This window comes from Equus przewalskii, chromosome 9 (genome assembly GCF_037783145.1).
Source record: "Equus przewalskii isolate Varuska chromosome 9, EquPr2, whole genome shotgun sequence".
Lineage (NCBI taxonomy): Eukaryota > Metazoa > Chordata > Mammalia > Perissodactyla > Equidae > Equus > Equus przewalskii.
Genome location: NC_091839.1, coordinates 64,578,174 through 64,602,749, shown reverse-complemented (window position 1 = coordinate 64,602,749; position 24,576 = coordinate 64,578,174). Strand labels below are relative to the sequence as shown.

The 24,576-nt window shown below is 40.8% G+C and overlaps 1 protein-coding gene and 1 pseudogene across 1 annotated transcript; both read right to left on the bottom strand.

Moving 5' to 3' along the window:
- Positions 1-342: 342 nt before the first annotated feature.
- Positions 343-23,997, bottom strand: CALHM6 (calcium homeostasis modulator family member 6). The gene is given in 4 exon segments (XM_070632451.1): positions 343-462; positions 23,015-23,208; positions 23,211-23,550; positions 23,953-23,997. Coding segments are annotated over 4 exon segments (687 nt in total). The 3' UTR covers positions 343-354.
- LOC139073678 (calcium homeostasis modulator protein 6 pseudogene) lies at positions 21,716-22,291 on the bottom strand (annotated as a pseudogene).
- Positions 23,998-24,576: the final 579 nt, after the last annotated feature.

Sequence of the window (24,576 nt, the reverse complement as noted above, 5' to 3'; positions counted from 1 at the left end):
CAGTGGACTCAAATTACAAGTAAAAGTAACAATTAGTGTGGCACTATCAGTTAAAACTGGTGTTAAGTGATATATGCTAGTGATAGACCTCAACTAGGACTCAGGAGCCTGAAGATACAGACCCGGTTCCATTTCTAGTGGCTTCAGCTGATCCTGACTAGCTGCCGATCCTGAGCAAGGCATATCATCTCTTATTCTCTCTCTCGCTCTGTAAAGTGAAACGATTGGACACGATGAATATCTAAAATTATATCAGTGAATTTAAATGACATCAATAACCACTGAAATTCCATATTTGGGGACTTTAGAAGACCATGAAGAAATTATTTGTTCCCTACCTACCCATCTATCTCTTCAAAAGGACATTGAGGTGGGTACTAAGGACCAAATAGGGCCCCTGGAGCAGGTGCAGCATCGGGGAAGAAACTTCAAGCCAGTTGCACAGAAGGCCAGGAGTCGAATCTGGAAGAAGAAAATGTCTGCTATCATAAGGGATATCGCAATGCCATGTACTTTAACTGAGGCCTCCAAGAAGAATGTTTGCCTACAGTCCATCCCAAATCTTCTTTTCAGGATGTTTCCATCTTCTGCTCAGTTTCCTCTTTCTTCTTTATAGTACACTCACCCCTCCAGGAGCCCAAGATATTCATGTCTAAGGGCCTCTCTCTTAAATCAGCCTCCCACTAGCCCTCTTGAAAATGCTCCATGCCCTGGAATGTTCTCTACCTGTCTACACCTTCCTCTCTTTTCTCTCCCAACCCAGCCATCAAAACTCACTTGGCCCAATTTCTTCATGACCTACCCCTTTGAAAGCAGCTTAATCTGATTCTCTCAGTGATGCTGAGTGTTGGAACTGGTGCTGGTTTCAGGATGAGATTTGTTCTCCATGTCTTTTTTTCCCTCACTCTGGAGAGGGAGGGCAGTCTGTCAGCATTGAATTTATGCTATGAAAGGTGACCTGTATAACCAAGAGAGTGGCTTGTTTGTATTCAATAGGCATCCCATCGTGAAGAATGTGAGAATCTGGAAAGTGCTGTCCATTAAAATTATGAAAGCCACATCTATAAGTTTTCCAACAGCCATATTAAAGAGTAAAAAGAAACAGCTGACATTAATTTTAATAGTATATTTCATTTAGACTAATTATCCAAATATTATTATTTCAACATTTAGTCAATAAATTATTAATGAGGCATTTTGCATTCTTTGTTATACTGTCTTTAAACTCTAGTGTGTGTTTTATGCTTTTAGCACATCTCAATTCAGTGCTAAATTTCCAAAGTTTACAGACCCATCAAAACAATAAAATTGTGTTTAGCCTTGTTTAATAGCTTCAGTTTTTAAATCTAAGTTAAATAAAATTAAACTAAATTAAAAATTGATTTCCTGGGGCTGGTCCCATCACCTGGTTGTTAAGTTCAGGGCACTCCACTCTGGCAGCCCAGGTTTGGCTCCCAGGCATGGATCTACACCACTCGTCAGCAGCCATGCTGTGGTGGTGACCCACATACAAAATAGAGGAAGATTGGCACAGAACTTAGCTCAGGGCAAATCTTCTGCAAACAAAAAGGGCAGTTTGGCAACAGATATTAGCTCAGGGCAAATCTTCCTCAGCCAAAAAAAAAAAAAGTTGATTTCCCCGGTCACACTAGCCACATTTTAAGTGATCAGTAGCCATATGTGACCAGAGGCTACTGTAACGTACAACACAGGTCTAAAATTCCCCTTCAGAGATCCGTTGGTCTCCTTGACCTTGGACACAAGGGGGAGTTTCCAGGTTCACAGAGAGAGAGAATGGGAAGAAAAGATAACAGGTAAGGAAAACCAGGACAAAAGAGACTGTCAGATGCATGAAATGCCGTCTCTCCACTAACTGAGTGGTGATCCATAAAAACAGAAAAGTTTCTGTGTAAAGGTTTCATAGTAAAGAAAGGTTGCACAGCATCCCGCGGGCTCCAAGTGTATTTTCCTCATCTTTGTGTGAAGTTGAGTCTTTCTAATAAGGGCTTGTGGAAGTTGCACAGAATAACTACAGAGTTATATGATATTTTTTTTCCAAAAAAGTCTTCACTCTGAACCCAAAACTTTGATCGATGCAGAGATTTTCATCATCTTGGCAAAGCCAAAGGGGCAGAGAGATAGGTTAGTGCTATTCAAATGACATCACCAGATTGTTGCCCAAGCTGGTTACTGAGGAGGCCTGCCTCAGTTGCCCGTTCACTATTTAAAGTTCCCTGGAATCAGAAATACTTCCATTGGTGGCCTGCACACTTATTGTCTTTTCAAATCTCTTGAGTTCGTCCACTAGTTCTTAGAAGGCTGGATCTCTTTAGCAGTTGGGATAAACTGTTATGAATAAATGGAAAGTTCCCTCTTCTCCCCGTTTATGAAAGACTAAAGTAGAAATTTTTAAAACCAGATAATTGAAGTGAGAGAATGACATTAAAACTTTTGTAACCAAAGAGGCCGCTTTAACCAAGTTCTGCTAAATGTTAACTAACCCAGTAGATGCTGAAAGATATGATATTATTCATGGTTAAGCATCCCTCCAATTGGGTCTGTAGACGCCGGGTATTGTATTTGAGAGCTTCATCCACCAGCTATGGAGGCTAATTCATATCTCCTTAGTAACACCAAAGGAGTCCATGATGAAGGCATCCTCTCAGGCCTTGAAATTTGGTATGACCAAAGATTGCTTCTTAAAAAAGGGAGCAAAATTTTGTTTACTCTGTTTGGTTGCATACTCCTTGAAAAATCTGTCCAGTTGCTGCGCTTCCTCATTCTGGTAAACCTTCCAGAAATTTAGCTGGACATGAACAGCGGTCAGCCAACAGTGGCTAGGGCAAATAATCAGCAGAGAGAAAAGGGATGCAGCTGGTATAAGGTCTGTGGTCTGTAAAGGAAATATCTGTTCTTATTCAATCAGCCATTGTCACCCTCAAATTGAGAGTAAGGCATCGCCACAACAATCATTAGCAAAAATTTATTTTTCAAATGTTTCTTTAAGAAGGAAGAAGCTAAACAAAAGAAGTCAAAAGTTAGAAATCCTTCCCTAAAAACAGTTAAGAAATAAATGTCCTAGGATAATTCCTTCTTCTCTCCTAAACTCAGACTCTGTCTTTCCCAGTTAAATCTTTCTCTGCTTTTCTTCCGTCATTTCTTTTGTCTTCCATTTTTTTTCTTCTAGGAGCTCTGTTGCCACTACATATGCTTCTCTTTCTTCCAAAGAATCTTCCTGCAACTCCTTTACTTCTTCCTTTATTCCCTCTTCCGTTCCATTTATTCTAATTATGCTTCACATAATGAACACTTGTTGGCTGCCTGTATCTTTTCCCCTCCTAAGAGAATGACATTCTTCTGTTAAGGTGCTCACCATTTTATTAAGAACCTATCTACCTCAGAGGAAGTCATCCCCCTCCCTAGCTCCACTGCTATCACCTGAGCACAGTGGCTCATTCCCTATTGAATACCACCCCCCTGTTGGCCAGATATCGCCATTCAGGAGATGTCATTCCCCAGATCACAGTCACTGCTGCTGACATAGGAAGGAGGACAAGGATGACTGGGTAGAAGAGGAGAAAAGCCTATCTGTTACACGAGCCAGTAAATTTCCTGTATTCTTTAAGAGAGTAGAGCTGGGTTTCTGTTATAGTAACGCAACAAAGTTCATTGTATGATAAATATGTAATAAGTCAGATAATTTGCAACATATTGGAGAATTCCAAAGACAATAAACTGTTTATTATTACATTTTTCAAATGGTTGAATGCTCAACCAACAAAATGTGGATTTACAATAGCTCTCCTCCTCACAGAGAAGAGAGGTTTACAGGAAAGAGAAAATAGAAACTTGCATTATAGTGTACAACACACCCAGCTCACAAGTCCCAGAAAAGGGAGATCTGTAGGGAGAAGACCTTTTACATCAGTGGTAGCTCTTTTAAAAGCAAAACAAAACATGCATTTCAGGTCCTTGCTTCAACTATTTCTGCTGGAAACTTAAATCTCATCAAGAGTCACTTGAGGATTCCAAAGTCAGAAAAATCCCCCAATTTCTGAAGCCTCTCATAGCCTAAATCTTTCGAACTAAGAGATGGTATTTAGTGACTTGTTATTTCAGTGTAGCATGTGAGTCACTTAGATTTTAATGACTTAAAAGAGGAAGTGCTAAATCCTAAAGGTCTGTATATCCTCAACAATAGAAGCACCTGGAAATGCTGGTTTCTTGGCTTGGGATTCAATTAAGATTTTTATCAGGTGCTAGGCACATTAATTATGTGGTATGTCACCTTATTTTCACAACAATCTATGAGGCGTTAAGTTGGAACAGAGAGAGAGAATGGATTGGATATGAAACTACAAAGGAGGTAAATTTGCCAGTGCTGTAAATGCATTAAGATGTGGGGCTGGTGTGGAAAGGGAGTTGGCAATGGCCCCTCAGTGTCCAGCTTGGGAGCCTCAGTAAGAGACCACAGGAGAACGGGCTAGCGTAGAAAAGAAGCAAATAAGCTTTGAATATTTTGAATTCAAGGTGAGTTTGAAACATCCAAACAACTTCAGAAGAGAAGTCTGAACTGACGATGGACTTTGGAGTCATCAGTATATGGATAATAGTAAAAGCATGGATGTGAATGGCAACATCTGGAGAGAGAATGGACTTGAGAAAATATAAGGAGTAAAGATGGAATCTTGAGAAATACCACCATTCAAGAGGCAGCAAGGAAAGAAAGAGACAAGTGAGACTGAACTTTCAGTCAAAGATGGAGATGGGAGAAACTGGTGACACTTACACCAAGACAGTTTCAAGGAGAATAGAGTGGTCAGAGGTATTAGATGCCACACCAAAGCCAACAAGTTTAGGCTAGAAAAGGGAGGTTGGATTTGCCAAGAAGACGGTCTTTGCCTCAAAGCAATTTCGGGGCAAGTTGGAGACAGCAGCCTCATTGTAGTGAATGGAAGAGTCAACAGCAGGTGAGATACTGCAAATACATGACTCTTGGAACTTGACCGTAGATGGAAAGAAATGCAGGGTATTCAGTGCAAAGTTGGGCTGTTTGCTCTTTTATTTTGATTTTTTAAGACTGCAGCCATTTGAAAATATAGGCGAGAGGTGATGACCGATGAAGCAAGATTGTGAGGAGGTGGAAGAGGGCAGGATCCAGATCCTAAGAGTGAAGTTTGACTCTGAGCTGCATAAAGACTACCCCTTTCAGTAAGAAAGAGTGATGAAGTTAGAGTGGGCGGAGATGAGAATAGGGTTGGAGGTGTTAGGGAAAACCTTGATAGAGCCCATGAGCATTGACTCAACCTTCCCTGCAAAGCAAGGTTCAAGATCTATGTGGAGATGGAGGTGGCAGAGGCCGGATGAAGATCATTTCTGCTGTAGGCCACCGCTCATACTCTCAATGCTCACCCCCAGAAGTAGAAAACAACCCAGCCTTCAGGTTGCATGATCATACACACGCCTAGGGAGAAAATACAGATCACATTTACTTCGCCTGTTGCTCTAATAAACAATTCTCCATCCTCTCACCAACACAATGGGGAGAACATCCCAAGTGGATGCACTTACCTGAGATCATGTGGATCATACGTAAGACTTCCTCTGTCTCTGATGGAGATAGGGAGATTTGGTTGCAGGCTCTCTTAGCTCTTCCATGCAGCAAGTAGATTTGATTTGTGGCTACAAAGCTGCCACAGGTACTCCTGCATTCTGAAACTGCTGATGGTGCACAAATAGAAATGGCCACTCAAGAAAACCACAGAAAGTCACACAACTGGACTTTTCCCAAAGATGTAAAAGAAATGGCTTTGCTCGCCTTGGGAAAGATTTTCCAAGAGTTCACACAGAATCCTGAGAAAAGGTGACAAATGTCACTATTGAAAACACATGCTGGGCAAAGCAGCACAAAACCTGGAGCCAATAAATAAAAGTGCGCATAGATGTAATTTTTACTGCTGCAGAGACACTTAAAAACTGACAGAAAGAAGAAAATCCCCACCCCCACTGTAACCAGTCCCTAAAAATTGTAACCTACGACTCTCTTGTGGCTGCCTAAGACATTTCAGACAGTCTGGAAGAGCTCCAGTTCTAAATAGTGTACTTTCCAACCCTCTTGAGAGATGAAAAATTGCCCTTTTAAGCTTTTCTGAACACCTGCTGGATGGAGTCCCTCATGAGTATGTTAAGTCAGAATGAATGAAAAGGAGCCCCAAAACTAGTTGCTCAGTTTAGATAGCTCGCAGGGCAAGTCTTTACCTAGAATTCAACTTCTCCAGGCCCAATTGTTGATTAAGATGGTATTTCTATGCATGGACCGACCAGCTGCGATTATGGGCGTGAGAAAAAGGAGATAAAAAGGTCAGTTTGATAAAGAACCTTGTAGCCCAGAATTTGAATTAGAAGCTATCAGTATGAACTTATGATATATTTTTATGTTTTAAAAATCCAGATGTGATACCAGAAGCACAGACACAAAAGAAAAAGTGGATAAATTTTACTACATTAAAATTGAAAGCTTGTGTGCATCAAAGAACACAATTAACAGAGTGAAAAGGCAACCCATGGAATAGGAGAAAATATTTACAAGCAATATATGTGATAAGGTGTTAATATCCAGAATACGTAAGGAACTCTTACAGCTCAACAAAAACAAAAATAATTCAATGGAAAAGTGAGCAAAGGACTTGAACATTTTTCCAAAGAAGATATACAAATGGCAAATAAGCACATGAAAAGATGTTCAACATTACTAATTGTTAGAGAAATACAAATTAAAACCACAATGAGATACCACCTCACACTCATTAGAATGGCTAGGATCCAAAAGAAACCCCTCAAAATAACAAATGTTGGCAAGGATGTGGAGAAATTGGAATCCTTGTGCACTGTTCTTGGGAATGTAAAAATGGTGAAGCTGCCATGGAAAACAGTAGAGTGATTCGCTGAAAAATTAAAAATAGAGCTCCATATGATCCAGCAATTCCATTTCTTTTTTAAAAATTATTGTATCTGGGATTATAATGGTTTATAACATTGTGTAATTTCGGGTGTACACTAATGTTTATCAATTCCTTCATCATGCTCACCCCCAGTAGTCTAATTTTTATCCATTACCATACATATGTGCCCTTTTATCCCTTTCGCCCACCCCCCATCCCCTCTGGTAACCACTGATCTATTGTATTTATCCATGTATTTGTTATCTTCCACAATGTGTGAAATCATGCAGTATTTGTCTTTCTCTTTCTGGTTTATTTCACTTAACATCATGCCCTCAAGGTCCATCCATGTTGTTGCAAATGGGACAATTTTGTCTTTTTTATGGCTGAGTAGTATTCCATTCTGTATATATACACCACATCTTCTTTTTTTATTTAGAGGAAGATTAGCCCTGAGCTAACTGCTGCCAATCCTCCTCTTTTTGCTGAGGAAGACTGGCCCTGAGCTAACATCCATGCCTATCTTCCTCTACTTTATATGTGGGACACCTACCACAGTATGGCTTGCCAAGTGGTGCCATTTCTGCACCGGAGATCCAAACCGGCGAACCACAGGCCACCAAAATGGAATGTGCGAACTTAACCACTGCACTACCAGGCTGGCCCCCACCACATCTTTTTTATCCATTCATCTATCGACGGGCACTTGGGTTGTTTTCACCTCTTGGCTATTGTGAATAATGCTGCAATGAACACAGGGATGCATAAATCTCTTTGGATCATTGATTTTCAGTTCTTTGGATAAATACCCAGTAGTGAGATAGCTGGATCATATGGTATTTCTATTTTTTTTTTGAGAAATCTGCATACTGTTTTCCATTGTGGCTGCACCAGTTTGCATTCCCACCAGCAGTGTATGAGCATTCCCTTTTGTCTACATCCTCTCCAACATTGGTTGTTTTTTGTCTTGGTAATTATAGCTATTCTGACTGGTGTAAGGTGATAACTCATTGTAGTTTTGATCTACATTTCCCTAATAATTAGTGATGTTGAGCATCTTTTCATGTGACTGTTACCCATCTGTATATCTTCCTTGGAAAAATGTCTGTCCACATCCTCTACCCATTCTTTGATCGGGTTTTTGTTGTTGTTGTTGAGTTGTATGAGTTCTTTATACATATTTTGGAGATCAACTGCTTGTCTGATAAATAATTTGCAAATATTTTCTCCCAGTTGGTGGATTGTCTTTCCATTTTGTTCATGGTTTCCTTTGCTTTGCAGAAGGTTTTTAGTCTGATGAAGTCCCATTTGTTAACTTTTCCTTTTATTTCCCTTGCCCAAGTAGACATAGCATTTGACAAGATGTGGTTAAGACCAATGTCAAAGAGTGTACTGCCTATATTTTCTTCTAGGAGTTTTATGGTTTCAGGTCTTACATTCAAGTCTTCAATCCATTTTGAGTTAATTTTTGTGTATGGTGTAAGATAATGATCTACTTTCATTCTTTTGCGTGTGGCTGTCCAGTTTTCTCAACACTAGTTATTGAAGAGAGTTTCCGTTCTTCATTGTATGTTCTTGGCTCCTTTGTCAAAGATTAATTGTCCATAGATGTGTGGTTTTATTTCTGGACTTTCAATTCCGATCCATTGATCTCTTTGTGTGTTTTTGTGCCAGTACCATGCCGTTTTGATTACTTTAGCTTTGTAGTATGTTTTGAAGTCAGGGATTGTGATACCTCCAGCTTTGTTCTTTTTTCTCAGGGTTGCTTTAGCTACTTGGGGTCTTTTGTTGTTCCATATAAATTTTTGGATTCTTTGTCCTATTTCTGTGAAGAATGTCACTAGGATTTTGATTGGAATTGCTTTGAATCTGTAGATCAGCAGTTCCATTTCTCGGTATATACCCAAAAGAATCAAAAGCAGGGTCTCAATGAGAAATTTGTACACCCGTGTTCATAGCAACATTATCCACAATAACCAAAACATGGAAATAATCCAAGTGTCCATCAAAGGCTGGAAGAACGAATAAACAACAATGTGGTATATACTTATGATGGAATATTATTCAGCCTTAAAAAGGAAGGAAATTCTGACATCTGCTACAACATGGATGAATCTTGAAGACATTATGCTAAATGAAATAAGCCAGTCACAGGAAGACAAATACCGCATGATTCCACTTCTATGAGGTACCTAGAGTAGTCAAATGAATAGAAACAGAAAGCAGAATGAGGGTTGCAGGGGCTAGCGGGTAGGGGGGCATGAGGAGTCGTTCCTTAAAGAGTACAGAGTTTCAGTTTTGCCAGATGAAGAGAGTTCTGGAGATGGATGGTGGTGATGGTTGCAAAACAAGGTGAAATTCTTAATGCTGTTACATTGTGTATTTAAAAATAGTTATGGTGGTAAATTTTATGTTATGTGTATTTAACAGAGTTAAAAATTTTAAAAATAATAATGAGTCAAATGACTACAATAAAGAATTGCTTTTAAAAAAGATACTTAAGGGCTATAGCAATTTCGCAGTATTTGGACCTTGTTTCAATCCTAATTCAAACAAGTAATACCTTTATGAAGCAAGTGGGAACTGAAACATTGACTGGATATTGGATGGCATTACGGAATTGGGTAAATTAAAAAAGAAAAGAGAAACAAGATAGTTACGAAAATAATCACTAAAATGTAGAGAAAGAATCCATAAATGTTATCAATGTCACAATTGATGCTTTATGTCTTTTGCAATGCCAAACTGTCTTCCTGGGGTCCCCCAAATGTGGTCCTTACATCTACAGAGAGGAATATCTACATGACATCAACTTCTGCTTAAGATCTTCCAGTGTTTTCAGAACGGATTCCAAATAATCTTACGACTGGACCCATCACAATCTACTCTTTGAGAAGAATCTCTTGTTACTGAGATGAAACAAAATTTCTAGTGACCACTTTACTCAGTTCTGGTGACTATTTTGTTTTATTGGTTTAAAGTATGAAAAACAATATTCTAGTTATTGAGTAGATTTTCTTCACTCTAGCCTTTCTTTCTCTTTGCAATGTCACTCAAAAAATTTTAAAGCAGGAGCCAGTCTGATTTAGTAAATATTTATGAAAATCGGGTGCAATGCTTTTTATGACCCAAGCTCTGAAGATGCATATCATCGCTTCCCTTTTTTCTGTTCTTTGGAAGTGAGGCAGTAAGTCCAGCACACAATCAAGAGAGGGAATTAGTCTCTATCTCTTGAAGGAAAGAGTTTCAAAGAATCTGTGGCTGTGTTTTAAAACCACCACGCACTGTTTGAAAGAGGTTGCAGTGATTTTCCAGTAAAATATTGGGGACTCCTAATTTTGTTAAAATTTTAACTTTCTTCCTTTCTAACCCTTGACTAACCTGCATGGGGCTAATCTTATTATGGGGGCTGACTTTACCATCATTTTTGTCCTTTCCTTTCACTGGCATCTTAGAGATTCCCTTCTTTATCTTCTATGGGATCCCTTGTTTCCTTGATCCCATGACTTTCCTTTCTTGGTGTGCTCTCTCTTCTGGAAGGGTGCATACTCTGGTAGCTTCCTGATACAGGGTGAATAGGAGATAAAGTTTGTGAAAACATGATTCAGCTTCCACTTGTTTTTCAAATGTTGCAGTTCCTTTTGAGTTTAAATTCTTGATCTGTTCTTTTCCTCTGGAAAACTTTAGGGTCTTCTCCTTAACCCCATTGTTTCAAAATTGCACCATGATGCGTCTCACTGTGGGTGTGTATCTTTCCATTGTGCTGATCACCTGATGAAATTTTTCAATCTAGAAATCCATGTCTTTCCATTTGGGGAAAACTTATTGAAGTGTTTCTTTGATGATTTCTTATCCTATTCTATGCATTTTCCCTGCATTCTCCTGGAATCTTTTTAGTACGATGTTAGATCTGCTGGACCAGTCCTCTAATTTTCTTTACTTTTCTTTCTTTTCCGTCTATTTCTCTTAATCTTTTACTTCCTAGGCTATTTCCCCAAGTTTATTTTCCCTTCCTTCTATTGCATTTTTAATTTCTGATGTAATGTCTCCACTTCAATCTTTAAAGTCATTATTGGTAGGTTTTGGTTTTATTTTAAGTTTTCTTAAAAGTTTATTGTTTCTGTTTCCTCCGAATAACTTTTTCTGTTTGCTTTGGCTTCTGTCTTTCATACTTTCTCAAATCTCTGGAGCTCCTTGGTTATCCACTCATATTCGATACAATATGATCTTTGGTAGAGCTTGGATGGTAACATAGGAAGGTAAGTTGGGGAATTTAAATGTGAATCTCAAAACGTGTCATTTTAGTGAAGTCTCTTCTCCTGCACAGTCAGATTTGCTACACATGGCTCCTCTGACCTACTGCCTGGAGAATATAGGCCTGAATGCCAGCATTCTGGGAGCCAGGTTGGGGAGAAAGGAGAGGGAAATAAAAATTCGTTATGTATATTTTAACTTAATTTCCATTTGTTTCACTATAGCGTCCTTGCTTTCAGCTGGCTAGTCTAGTGTCCCTCAGTTCAAAAATATCTTTGGAAAACCATATCTAGAGATGAAAAGTATCCACCTTTTGCTAGGATAGGGAGAAGCAGTCACCCAGCTGCTTGGAATGGAGACAGAGACCTGAGGGGCCAATTCTTCTTAAACAGGATTTCAACCAATCCTGTTTTCAGCCCTGCCTCCAGCACCATTGCCAGAGGCCACTGGTGCTCTAATTCCTAAGCCCTTTTTCCCACCAATTCCTCAGTACAAATCACATTGCTTCTCCCCTTTCTCCAGTGCTGATGGGATCCAGGTTTCCCAGGTCCGTTAGAACAGTCACCACTTACCATCTGCTTCCGACTTCCAAAAATTGTGTTGCTTTTTCCTCTCCTGTTCTCTGGTTGCTTTATGACATGAAAAAGATCCCTTTGCTTTTGTTTTGTTGTGCTTGAATATGTACATTCAAAACAACAATTTTAACCAGAAGTACATTTTTTGGTGGTCTTTCACTGCCAGTAATCATATTTACCAAGCTTTATTTTTAATAAGTGTACATTGAGGAATCTCAAATTGGAGTGGGAATATGTATAGAGGATCTGGAACAAAGGTTCACATTTTAAGAAAAATAAAAAAACTATTTTATAGAGAGAGTTTCAGCATACCTCTGCAGGGAGAGTTAGCAGCTTCTAGCTGGGATAAATATGTTTGTGAAGCTGGAAAAATTCAGGAGTTCTGTTGGTATGAACAGTGGCAAGCAGATTTGAAGTCAAAGAATGTGGACTCCTTAAAGTTAGTTTTCTTAGACTGCATATGAATTGAATAGGAACAGTTGTCTCATCAAGAAATCTTGAGCAGAGCTACAACCTAAGAAAGGGGTTAGGATGGTTTTGATTTTTAAGAGAAAAAACATCTGTTTTTTATTTTATGCACTGCCCTGTCTCCAAGTGCTAAGTATCTTTAAAGTCACCTAGACACATAATGATCTGGTCTCCATGAAATAAACTAGGGTCTAAAGAATTCCCTACATATCTATCTACTTGCTTGGCCATTAAAATAAGTTGTCCCACAGTTTGACCATATCTCAGATTTGAGTTTATTCAAGTTCCTATTTTTGGATAGACTCTGTGATTTAAGAGTATTGTTAAGGAAGGCAAACAACAGTTCCTTTTTCACCTGCCTCTGGTTAGCTGAAGTACTGTTTCCCAAACTGTGTTCTGTGGAACATCACTCAATGACCCAAGTTGTCAGTGAATACTCCATGAAATAAAAATTGTCTTTCAAATTTTGTTTCTTTACTATATGTAAGAAAAACATTAAATACATTTATATAATGGTTTTTCTTATGTTATAATCTTCCTTTAAGAAATGGAGTGCCATTCACAAAAGACCAACAAATAACATAAGAAATCACCTGATTTATAAACACAGGATTTTCAAGTCTAGGAATGGTAACATATTTACCAAAATGCAGCCTCTGGTTGCTAATTTATTATGTATGATTATGTACCTTGTGTCTTAAATTTTCAAGAAATATTTGTGATACTTTAAAATTTTTCTTCTTAATAACATTTTACAAATTTAATCTTTCTGACTTGTTTTTATCAGTTTGTTGCTGTTTTGTACCATTTTCAAGATAACTTTTTTTTTTTTTAAAAAAAAGAAAAGCCTTCAGAAGTCATAAAATCATGCTGGGAAGAGAAAACATATATTTTTAATATGATACAAAGAGGTATATGATCAAGCGCCATAGTCAGTTTGAGAGGTGAATCCTAAGAGTTCAGAGAAGGAAGCAGTTGCTGTGAACTGATGCAGTTGGGGACACATTGAGGAGGAAGTATGATTTAAAATGGGACTTGAAAGACTGAAAACATTGCATGTTGGGACATAGTCCTCCATGGGTCTCTCACGCTTTTATATGTCCTACTGGTATGCCAAGAATGCAAGGCTCTGACTGCTTTTCACTCAGCCATTTTCTCAGGGTTGTGTTTGCAGCAAGCAACCTTGAGAGATGAAGTAATCTCCCTCTTGGACAAGGAGCAGCCTTATTACTATATGCTGTAAAATGGTGGTGCCCCAAGCTCAGCATCCTCTCCAGTAACACAACCTAGTGTGTGCAGGCATCCATCTTAGCCTTCTGTGTTGTTCCCAGAGGACTTGGGGGCTAGGCAAACCAATGCAAACATAATGTTCATGCTGTTTGCTCTGCTGTGACTAATATAGTCTTTTGTCATTGGCCCAGAAATTTCGTCTATTCTACCAGCTTCCAGGATACAGTAACAGACTGTTAGCTTATGAGTAGGGTGAAATCAAACAAGACATTGGAATAATGACAGAAAAGAAAATCAAGGGGAGTGAAGAAGAGCACCTGAGCCTTTCATTCTGGTTAATAGGTGTGGGAGAATGGTCAGAGAAGACTTGATTAAATCGGAGATTGTATATTGGAAGAATATGGAAAAATAAGGGTAGCTAGGTGGGATGGAGTGGAGGGTAGATGGATTTTAAGGGCTTAGAGTGGCAGTGCTGTAAACTGAATATTTGTATCTCCTCAAAATTCTTATGTTGAAACCTAATCCCTAATGAGGTGATATCGAAGGTAGGGCCTTTTGGAGATAATTAGGTCATGAGGGTAGAGCCCTCATGAAAGGGATGAGTACCCTTATAAAAGAAGCTCCAAAGAGACCCTCACCCCTTCTGCCATGTGAAGCTACAGTGAAGAGAGGGCTGTCTAGGAAGCAGGTCCTCATGAGACACTGAATCTATTGATGTCTTGATCTTGGACTTCCCAGCCTCCCAAGCTGTGAGAAATCAATTTCTATTGTTTATACTCAGTCTATGGTATTTTGTTATAGCAGCCCAAACAGACTAAGACAGAAAGGCAAAGGGTTTTAGATCTGTTTCCTAAGTCAATATATTAAGCACTGAGCATACAATGGGGAACAAAATCGGACACAGTCCTCCCAACTCATGTGAAAATGAAATGTTCCTATCCCCTAAACTCAAGAAAGGGATTTAGGCCATAGAAAGGGCCCTAGACCCAAGCTTTGAATAAGAAACCACTATAATCAAATTGAAACCTGTCTCAATTGACCACTGAAAACTTTTGCTTCAGTAACCACGATTCTGAAAGCCAACCAATCAGTGATAGTCTCACACTTCTGAAAGTCAGCCATCAGTTACTCTCCCATAATTCAGAAAGTCAGCCATCAGTGACAGTCCCATAATTCTGAAAACCATCCAAACACTGTCCCATAATTCTGAAAGTCAGCCAATCAGCAATAGCTTCCCTCCAATGACTGCACTTCCAAGCTTAAAATCCACCAATTCTCAAACAATTCCCTTACTGAATGTCCACAAATTCCTGAAATCTACCTTTTCCCAAAATCCTATATGAGATCAGTAGATTTCTTTGTTTAAGAAGCCTGTGACCCACAAGCACAGCTCTCTTTTGCTTAACAAGCAATGAATGGAGCTTCTTGTTTCAGAAACTGAGTGGTAGACTCTTTCTTGCACATGGAGCTTAAGAGTCTGGATTTGATGAGACAAAAAATATGGATCTCTCAAACAGGGTGAATCAGTGTTTTAGGAAACTTGAACATGCAGCCACAGGAAGGAGGGATTGGAGGAGGGAGAAAGTGCAGACAGGTAAAGCAGGGAAAGGACGATCGCAATAAACCAGCATCAGAGGAGACAGAGTCTGTGGAACTTGAAATTCATCTCAGCACCTTATGTTGGATCCAGCATAGAACGTGCTTCAGTGTGTTGACCTAGAGCACCAAACACCACTGAAGAAGGAAAGATACGTGGCTCTAAGAAGCAGCAAATTGCTGAGGAAAAGAGACAAAGGAGAAGGGACCCCCTGAGAGCTTTCAAAATAGGGAGGGGTTGGTTTGTTTTGATTTACAGCAAATGTCAAAACAAAATATTTGTGGATATTTGGGTCTTGGTGACAGGTGCTATTTAATAGGTGAGAAAAGGTGACCATACACTGCCACCATGCTGGGAAGAGTTCTGAGAGAGATGGTTTTCCATGGCAATATTGTACTGAGTTAGATAGCTTCTTAAGCTGCCACTGTTTTTAAAAAATCCTACCCATAGTGAATGAAACATTACAGTGAAAAATATAATCACTACCTGGCAACAAGAGAATGAATTCAAGAAAAGAACAGCCCAGAGGGATGACGTATTGTACAGAAACCCTGAAACGACTGATTCCTGTTATCACTAGCTGTTTACGTATTTTCCTATCAATTCCTTGAGAGCAGAAGGTGCATCTTATTTCTTGCCTTTTCTCCAATCCATTTTGCTTACTGTCTTAACAGTAAGAACTATAAATTTTGTTTATTGAGCATTTTCTAGGCATTATCTCATTTATTCCTTGCAAAAATCATCTAAGTAATGTGATTATTTCACATTTTATAGAGGCTGAAACTGAGACATGGAGAGATTTTTCAGGTTATATCCCTAGTAGAGGCTGAGCCAGAACATGAACCCAGTACTACAGACTGAGTGTTTGTGTGTTCCCCGCCCCCCAGCAAATTCATATGTTGAAACCCAACCTCCAGTGTGATGGTATTAGGAGGTAGGACCTTTGGAGGGTGATTAGGTCATGAGAGCGGAGCTCTCATCAATGGGATTGGTGCCCTTACAAAACACACCCTAGAGAGCTCCCTTGCCACTTCCACCATGTGAGGACACAGTGAGAAGTCAGCCATCTATGAACCAGGAAATGTCTCACCAGACATTCAAAACTGGGAGAAAGAAGATTCTGCTGTTCATAAGCCACTCAGTCTGTAGCACTTTGTCTCTAGTGACTAAGCTCTTAATCAGGTAGTGTAAAGACTCTCACATACAGTGAGTATTCTCAATACGTGTTTGGATGTTTCTTGAATGACTGAAAATGAACATATTAAGGAGCTGCTGATGAACATGAGGGCATTGGTTAAATGGAGCCCAAACCTTGACAAGGAGAATCACTGAATGGTGAGCTGCGGAGTTTTAAAAGCAATCTGTGACTGTTGAATATGCATGCCCATTTCTCACCATTATTAATACTCTTATCAAACCAAGTTTTCTTAAGTAATATTCTGCTCGCCAAAAAAACTCCCAAAAATGAACACACACATACATACACATACACTTCCCATGAGACTAATTCCACAGTAACATTCTCTATCAGGTCTCAGGCATTTCTCTCCTAGTTCCAGGGCTATGGCCATCCATTGTCTAAAGGGACCATCAGTTCCTCTTTTTTAAACCAGCATTTTGCCTTCTGTTGACTGTCCCAAAGTGTCCAATGATCTGACTTAATCATCAGATGATTTAGGCACTGTAGGGAATATGTGAGGTGGTTATTCAGTTCATTTAGAGTAAAAGCCAAAGTCCTCACGATGGCCCCAAGGTCTAACATGATCTGCCCCCTTCACCACTCTGACCTCCTGGCGTACTTCTATCCCCCAGCTCACTACTCACGGGGCCGCAGTGGCTAACCCTTCACCCCTTCAAGTCTCTGCTCAAAGAGCAGCTCTCCAAGCTCCAGAATTTCTTTCTTTCTTTTTTTTTTAACGACTGGCACCTGAGCTAACATCTGTTGCCAATCTTTTTTTTTTTCTTCTTCTTCTTCTCCCAAAGCCCCCCAGTACATAGTTGTATTTTCTGGTTGTAGGTCCCTCTGGTTGTGCTATGTGGGACGCCACTTCAGGATGGCCTGATGAATGATGCCATGTCCTCACACAGGATCCAAACTGGGGAAGCCCTGGGCTGTCAAAGCGGAGCACACAAACTTAACTATTCTGCCACAGGGAGGTCCCCCAGTTCTAGCATTTCTGATGCCACTTAGAATAGAGGGTAAACCTTATTTCTGATATATATGTTCTTCTTTTTTTCACTGTGTTCTTCTCCTCCTTACATATTCAATTATTTACATATTTATTGTGCTTACTGTTTATTATATCTCACTCCCCTTACAGTGTAAGCTCCACATTCACCAGCCAAAAGTACATAATTGGAAATACCAAGTGTTGTAGTGGAGAGAAGCAATGGGAGCTCTCATATAGTATAAATTGGTTCAACCCTGAAGGCAAAATTTGACATTATCTTGCAAACTGGATTCTCTACATGCCCTTGTGCTTCCACCTATTCCTAGGAACATACCCTAAAGAAACATTTGCACCTGTACTCCAGAATGTTCACTCCAGCATTGCTCATAGGAGCCAGCAACTGGGAATGACCCAAATGTCCATCAGCAGTTAAATGGATAACTAGATTGTGGTATACTCCCACAGTGGAGTACTATACAGCCTTCAAAATAAATAAGCTGTTCAGGGCTGGCCCCATGGCCGAGTGGTTAAGTTCGTGAGCTCCACTGCAGGCGGCCCAGTGTTTCGTCAGTTTGAATCCTGGTTGCGGACATGGCAGTGCTCATCAAACCACACTGAGGCAGCATCCCACATGCCACAACTAGAAGGACCCACAACTAAGAATATACAACTATGTACCTGGGGGCTTTGGGGAGAAAAAGGAAAAAATAAAAATAAATAAAATAAATAAATAAATAAATAAGCTGTTTTACACATAATATAGATGAAACTCTCAAACAAAACGATCATACAACACTTCCTAGAGGATTCTAAAAAGTTCAAAAACAGGCAAAACTAAACATGAATAGTTTAGGAATGAATACATAGATGGTAAAAACTATAAATAAAAATAAGGAGATGATCACCCCCACTTGTAGGTGGAGAGAGTTGGGCTTCTGAAGAGGCACAAAGGGCAGGGGGATTTTGGGGTGCTGGAAATGTACTATTTCTTTCCCTTCTGTAATCATTACATAGACCTTCGCTTGTAATTATTTTTTAAACTATACATAAATGTTTCATAACTCTTCACTGTGTTTATCTGACAATTTTTTAAATGACAATAAATTGCCTATTATTGTAGAATTTCCCTTTCATTTGGAAGTATTTAGAATGCTGTTCCTTGTGGCAAAGGGTCTGACAGACCATGTCCCTTCTTTGATACAGGTCCGTTTCCTTAGCTAGGAATATAATCCAATCAATTCCACAGTCCTTCCATTGACATTCACGATGGATATTTCCTAAATAGGGAATGAAGAGGAAGAGACAAAATAAGATCAGCCAAAGGCTTAGACCTCAGGGCTGGCCTAGTGTGTGACACATGGTAGACACTCAGTGGGAGTGGCAGCGGCTGTGGCTGCTGCTGGGGCTGACTCAGCCAGGGAGCATCTATCCATCTTTTGTCTTAGGAAGAGTTGCTTACAATAGGCCACCTGGTAGATAAGGTGCAAGATGTTGTGAAACTTAGGGGTTCTGAGATGTTTTTCAGCCAGAGACTTTTGCGGACGCGGCTAATTCTATTTTGGGATGCTTCCTTCTGGACTTGCTTCTTTAATCAGTTCATAGAGTATTGCTCTTTCTGTTCATGGCTTTGGATGGAGCAAAGAGACAAAGCCTAATCTTCTGCTCTGTAAATTGTATCACCTTGCCAGTATTCAATACATTATGGAATCACCTCTTGGAACAATATGGCTGTCTTCAGCTACTATTAACAGCAAGGCTGTGTCTGAATCTCTTCTAAGGTCAAGGCTTTAGGGCAGCATAACACCAGTGTGATTATGAAGAATCGTTTGGTGAGCCAGCAAATAAACATGCTGAGTGGAGAAACGCTTCTTGGGTGGGGCCAGGCTCAGAGGAGTGGTGTGTCCTACGAAACAGGGGTGACCATGTTCCCACCAGGAAATAACTGTGCTGTGTCCTGATCTATGTCTATTCAAAGCGGTCTTAGCTCTCAACAGTTGCCAAGTTTCTGAACGAGATGATGAAAAATATTGGGGATCACTAAGGATATCTTTATCTTTTCTGCTCACAAAGACACTTATGCTCAAAAGGGACAACTCTGGCCTACTAATAAAAACAGCCAAGTGATTGCTTTCAACCACATGATTCAGAGAGGATCGGCCTCCAGCTCCAGGCCTGCCTTCACTGACCACGTGAACTTGGACTAGTAACGTCGTGTCTCTAATCCTCCGTTCCTCACCAGTAAGCGGGAGTGACGTGTTTCACAGGTATCCCACAAACTTGCGAGGTTTAAAAAAAAATCCCCGTCCCATTTTTAGGCTCTGGTATTGACCAAATTTGACAATTTGATGCTTATCTTTATGTACTTTAAGATTGTATGTGTTTTTTTTTTTTTAACAAAAAAGGGATCATATCCTACTAATCAGTAAAATACTATGCGGAAATTTTTTATGAGGTAAATTGTTAGCTTATACATGGAACAATGATATTTCATGTGAAAAAGTTGCAGAACTATGCATACAGTACAGTAATATCTGTGCAGTCACAGAGTAACGCTTCCTCTGGAAGGATGCACGGCAAAGGCATGAGGTAATAGTACTTTTTACTTCACACAGTTCTCTACCATGGGCATTTTTTATCTGAAGCGTACATACTTTCAGAATAATTATTAAAGACTGTGCAAGAGAAAGTCAAGCATAAGTCAACAAAATGGAGATGATATGATCCTGTTGAAAATGAAAGTACAGTAAATAGTAGGCCAGAAAAAGGATTGAAAAGGAAGAATTTATAAAAGAAATTGGACGATGAAACAAATAGAGCAAAAATGAAAGGAGCCATAATACGATTTTCAAAATTATTCTCCAGGGAATAGAAAAAAAGGGATCATGCAGTTTCTGATGCCAATTTTCTTACTATATACGACTCTCAACTACAGGATATCCAGCCCTGCAGACTAGCTCTTTCTAATGGCCCCATGTAACGAAGGGTAGATAAAAGCCAGCATCATGGTCTGCCAAGAGAGGAAGAGGACTAAACACGATCAGTGCTCAATTGTTCCAGCTTAAAGTTTTCACACCTCATTTTTAAAAATGCACAAACAGCCAAAAATTATGGGATGGGCAGGAATGACAATCAACTGTCCCCTGAAACTTCTTGGCATTATTGATCAACAGAATTGTATCTATAGACATCATTGTTTTCAATAGATCCTTGCATCTTTTCCAACAACAAATCCTGTCATTCTTACATTCAAAATCTACCTGAATCTTTCTGTTTTTTCAATTTTCATCACCGTCCACCCAGTGCAGGTTCCCTCCCACCTCTTTCCCCGCAGTGGTCTCCCGAGGAGTTTCTCCACCTCCACCTTGGCTCTCCCTCTTCCCCTTGTCATTCCTTTTTCAACAAGAAAAGCAAGTCAATCCTCTTAAAACATTTATAGGATGAAAACCAAAATCTTTTGCATGACGTTGGGGGCCTGTGTGATCTGTGCCTTGCTCACTTTTTCCAGTTGCTTGTGAGGCTTCCGACTGCGCTAAGATATTTCTCACCTCAGTTTTGCACATACTGTTCCTCCAAACTGAAATGCTTTTTTTTTTTTTTTGACGAAGATTACACCTGAGCTAACATCTGCCGCCAATCGTTCTCTTTTTGCTGAGGAAGGCTGGCCCTGAGTTAACATCCGTGCCATCTTCCTCTACTTTATATGTGGGACACCTGTCATAGCATGGCTTGACAAGCAGTGCCATGTCCGCACCCGGGATCCGAACCAGCTAACCCTAAGCCTCCGAAATGGAACGTGTGAACTTAACCACTGAGCCATCAGGCCGGTCCCTCAAAGGGTCTCCTTTCTACTCTACCAATATTAGTTTCTCACAGACTTCTCCAACTCCCCACCTCCCCTAATCTGAATCAGGTCACCAACTTGTATTTCTGTATTTATTTGTACCGTATGGGTTTTATCTGACTTCTCCACTCTGTTGACACTGTGTAATAACTATATGGGGGTTCACAATACTATCCTCTCTACTTTTGTGCATATTTTAAATTTACTATAATAAACAGCTATAAAATTTTCCTTCTGATCCTACAAACTGAAAACAACACTTATGCCTACAATTTTCCTAGTTTTCAAATTTTGTGTTTAAAAAAATTTACTTTCCTTTTCATGATGAGTTTTCGTATTTTCGTTTAGAAACCATATTAGAACCATAAATTGCCAGTATTTTACAGTTCTAAACTGTGTGTTGTCTGCAAGAGAGTGAATTTGAAATTAGCATCAGATAACCTGAAAGACAGGTCTGAAGTTCAATTGTTCTTTTGCTGTTTTTGCTACTGAAGTCTTTTATTTGAAAGCAGCATTATTATTCGGTGGAAAGGACCCTCGACCTGGGATATAAATCTTCTGATTCAGTTCCAGTTTGTCCTTTTGAGTAAATCATTTAACCTTGCTTCCTTTTTTGTATAATTAATATAATAAAGAGGTAAAGTTCTAAATTTTTATTTGATTTAGTATTCTGTTTCCACAATTTGGAGGACCAAAAAAGCCAAAAGCAGTCATAAATAATATCAATGTTTTTTTTTTTTTAATGAAGCAGCAATTCAAAAGAACTTTTCTTCTTATTCATTAATAAGGTCATATCTCAGCAGTGGTCTCCATAAAGGTAAATCTACACAGCCAAGAGCAGAAACCACTTCATCTCATTCAGAAGAGTTGCTACTATGCTTCTTCTCATTTGTTTTAACACATGTCTGCAACAGGATGTCCTCTTCCTCATTTGGTTTTAAAGTATATAGCGATGAAATTTGCTGCCGGTTTTTAATGCTTGGAATGTTGTATTTCTCTGGAGGTGAGAGCCCAAAGAGACATTTAACATTTTCTTCTGCCAATTCAGCTGCAAGCTTTTCGGCTTGTTTTTTAAAGGTCTTTCACGCCTCTTCCAAATAGATTTTCCAAAGTTTCAGCTGCAGGAAACTACCTGCAGCTCGACATTCCTGGACATGTACAAAAATCAGCAGGACGATGATAACAGCTCCTATCAGGATCCAGCCCAGCACCATAGGAAAGCACATCAAAATAGCAATTTAGTCACATTTCTTATAAGAAATTTTAAAACCCTCAAAGTTTGAACTATCCACAGTTATGATGATGAACAAGCAACAATTTGGGGTCTTTGTCTGTTAAGAGAAAGAAGCGGCAATACCCTCCCGCACCCCTCAGCACAGCTGCTTGCTTGACAAGTCAGTCATTTGCCAAGTCATGTCAAGGGCCCAGGGAAGAGCCTAGTGTCACTCCTCTAGAACTCAAAACGTGGGATTTGGGCAAATCCAATGAAACAAGCATTCATTTTCAAGAACCCCTGAGCTTTACAAGCCCAGAAGCATTGTGGGGATGATGGCTTTAGAGCCAAGCAGACCCATTTTATTGTAACGATTCTTCTACCCTTCTTCCGGCTGGACACACAACGACCTCGACTCAGTGTGTTCGCTATAAAGACGTAAGAGAATAAGGCAGAACGGACCTAGACGGCCCAGAGCGTTGTCTGGCCCAGAGTGGATGGCTGACACTATTGGCTGCCTCTTCTCTTCTTCATTCGTTTTATTTAAATGTTCGCCTGTCTGCTGACTAGATGCAAATAGCCATTCTACTTTGTCTTCTGGTGTCACCTGTCTAGAGAAAGGGCACTGATTTCTACCCCACCCCGTGCGCACCTCAGAAGCCCGCACCTCTCCGCCCCTGCCCTCTCCTCCCAACCGCACCCAGCGCGAGCGCCAGCGCCCGACCTGCGACTGGGCCCTGAGCTCCTTCAGGAGGTCCTGCGCGTCGGACTCCTCGCTCAGTCGGCAGGGCACCAGCGGCAGCTGGGCCGCAAAGCTGGAGTTGCGGCCAGCGCACAGGAAACGTGCCACAGTGGTGCTCCCGCTGGCGCCGCACTCGTAGAAGGCGCCCCCGAGCAGCGCCACGGCCACCCAGGTGTGGACGCGACCAAGGCGGCCCCGGGGAGCTGAGTCCTCCCAGGGGCCCCGCGCCGCTCCGCGCCGCAGCCGGCGCAGGCGCCCTGGGCACAGCAGCAGCGGGTCACCAAGGGCCAGGCGCGCGCGCTCAGCACGTAGGTCAGGAGGAAGAGCTCCGGCGCCGGCCCCAGCAGGAAGGACAGGCCGTAGGGCAGGTTCCAGGTGGCGCTGCAGGGACACTGGAACACCACGGTGGAGAGGAGGCGCTCCCCGCCTGCTGTCAGCAGGGTGGCCAGGCCATAGCCCGGGACAATGGAGTACTTGGGCACAGTTTTAGCACCTCCGGAAGCTTGTCCATGGTCCTTCTACCCCAGATGTCAAGGGCCCGTCCGGATGCTTCTGCCTCTTCGCTGCCCTGCTCCTCTAATGGTTTGGGAGAACTCGGGGCTGGGGCTTTGCACTCTGCTAATAAGTAGCTTCCGAAAAGGGATGGGCTTTATGGCCTTCGTGAGCTTTGCTTTCTTATTTCAACCAACCGGCTCTGGCTGACAAACAGACCCAAACACACACCATTGACCTCCCCAGTACCCACCCCTTTCCAGGGGCCTCCGCACTGGTGGCCTTTCTCCCCCAGTTCAGGAACTGTGACAGAGGATACACCACTCTGTTCCATTATTACCTTTGTTTCCACCGAACTCATAAGGAAAATTGGTTTCCTTACCCTTCCTGACCCAATGCAGCCACTCAATGGAAAGAATACTTCTGACCTGGGCAAACTGGGAAAAAGCCAGATTTTCCTCTGTTGCAGCCATCCTAATTGCTAAGCCAACTCCTAGTAAGACCAAACAGTCACACACAAAAAGGATCCAGTTCTAGGGCCTCCAAGATGTTCTGTCCCCTTCGTGTCCCCCTCTGGACAGAACCACCAGCCTAATTCACACTGACTGTTCTCTCCCCTGCCTAATCTCCCACAGGATGCTAGACTGAATATATTGTATTGACTTCTACCTCTTTTCCTCCTCCAGGTGTGTCATGACACTGTCCGTACCTGGAGGATGTCAAATTCTTACCCAGTGACCACCAAGTGAATGGGGAGAGGGGAGTATATATGGTTGTTCAAAAAAATACTAGTTAAACCAAAATGTTCACACTGAAGCTACGTCTAACTACCATATTGTTTCCTCCACCTTCAGTTTTCTCAAAGCAGCATCGCTCTGTCACAAACTGTAACTGGAACAATATGGCTGTCTTCAGCTACTATTAATAGCAAGGCTGTGTCTGAATCTCTTCTAAGGTCAAGGCTTTAGGGCAGCATAACACCAGGGTGATTATGAAGAATTGTTTGGTGAGCCAGCAAATAAGCATATACTGACTGGAGAAACGCTTCTTGG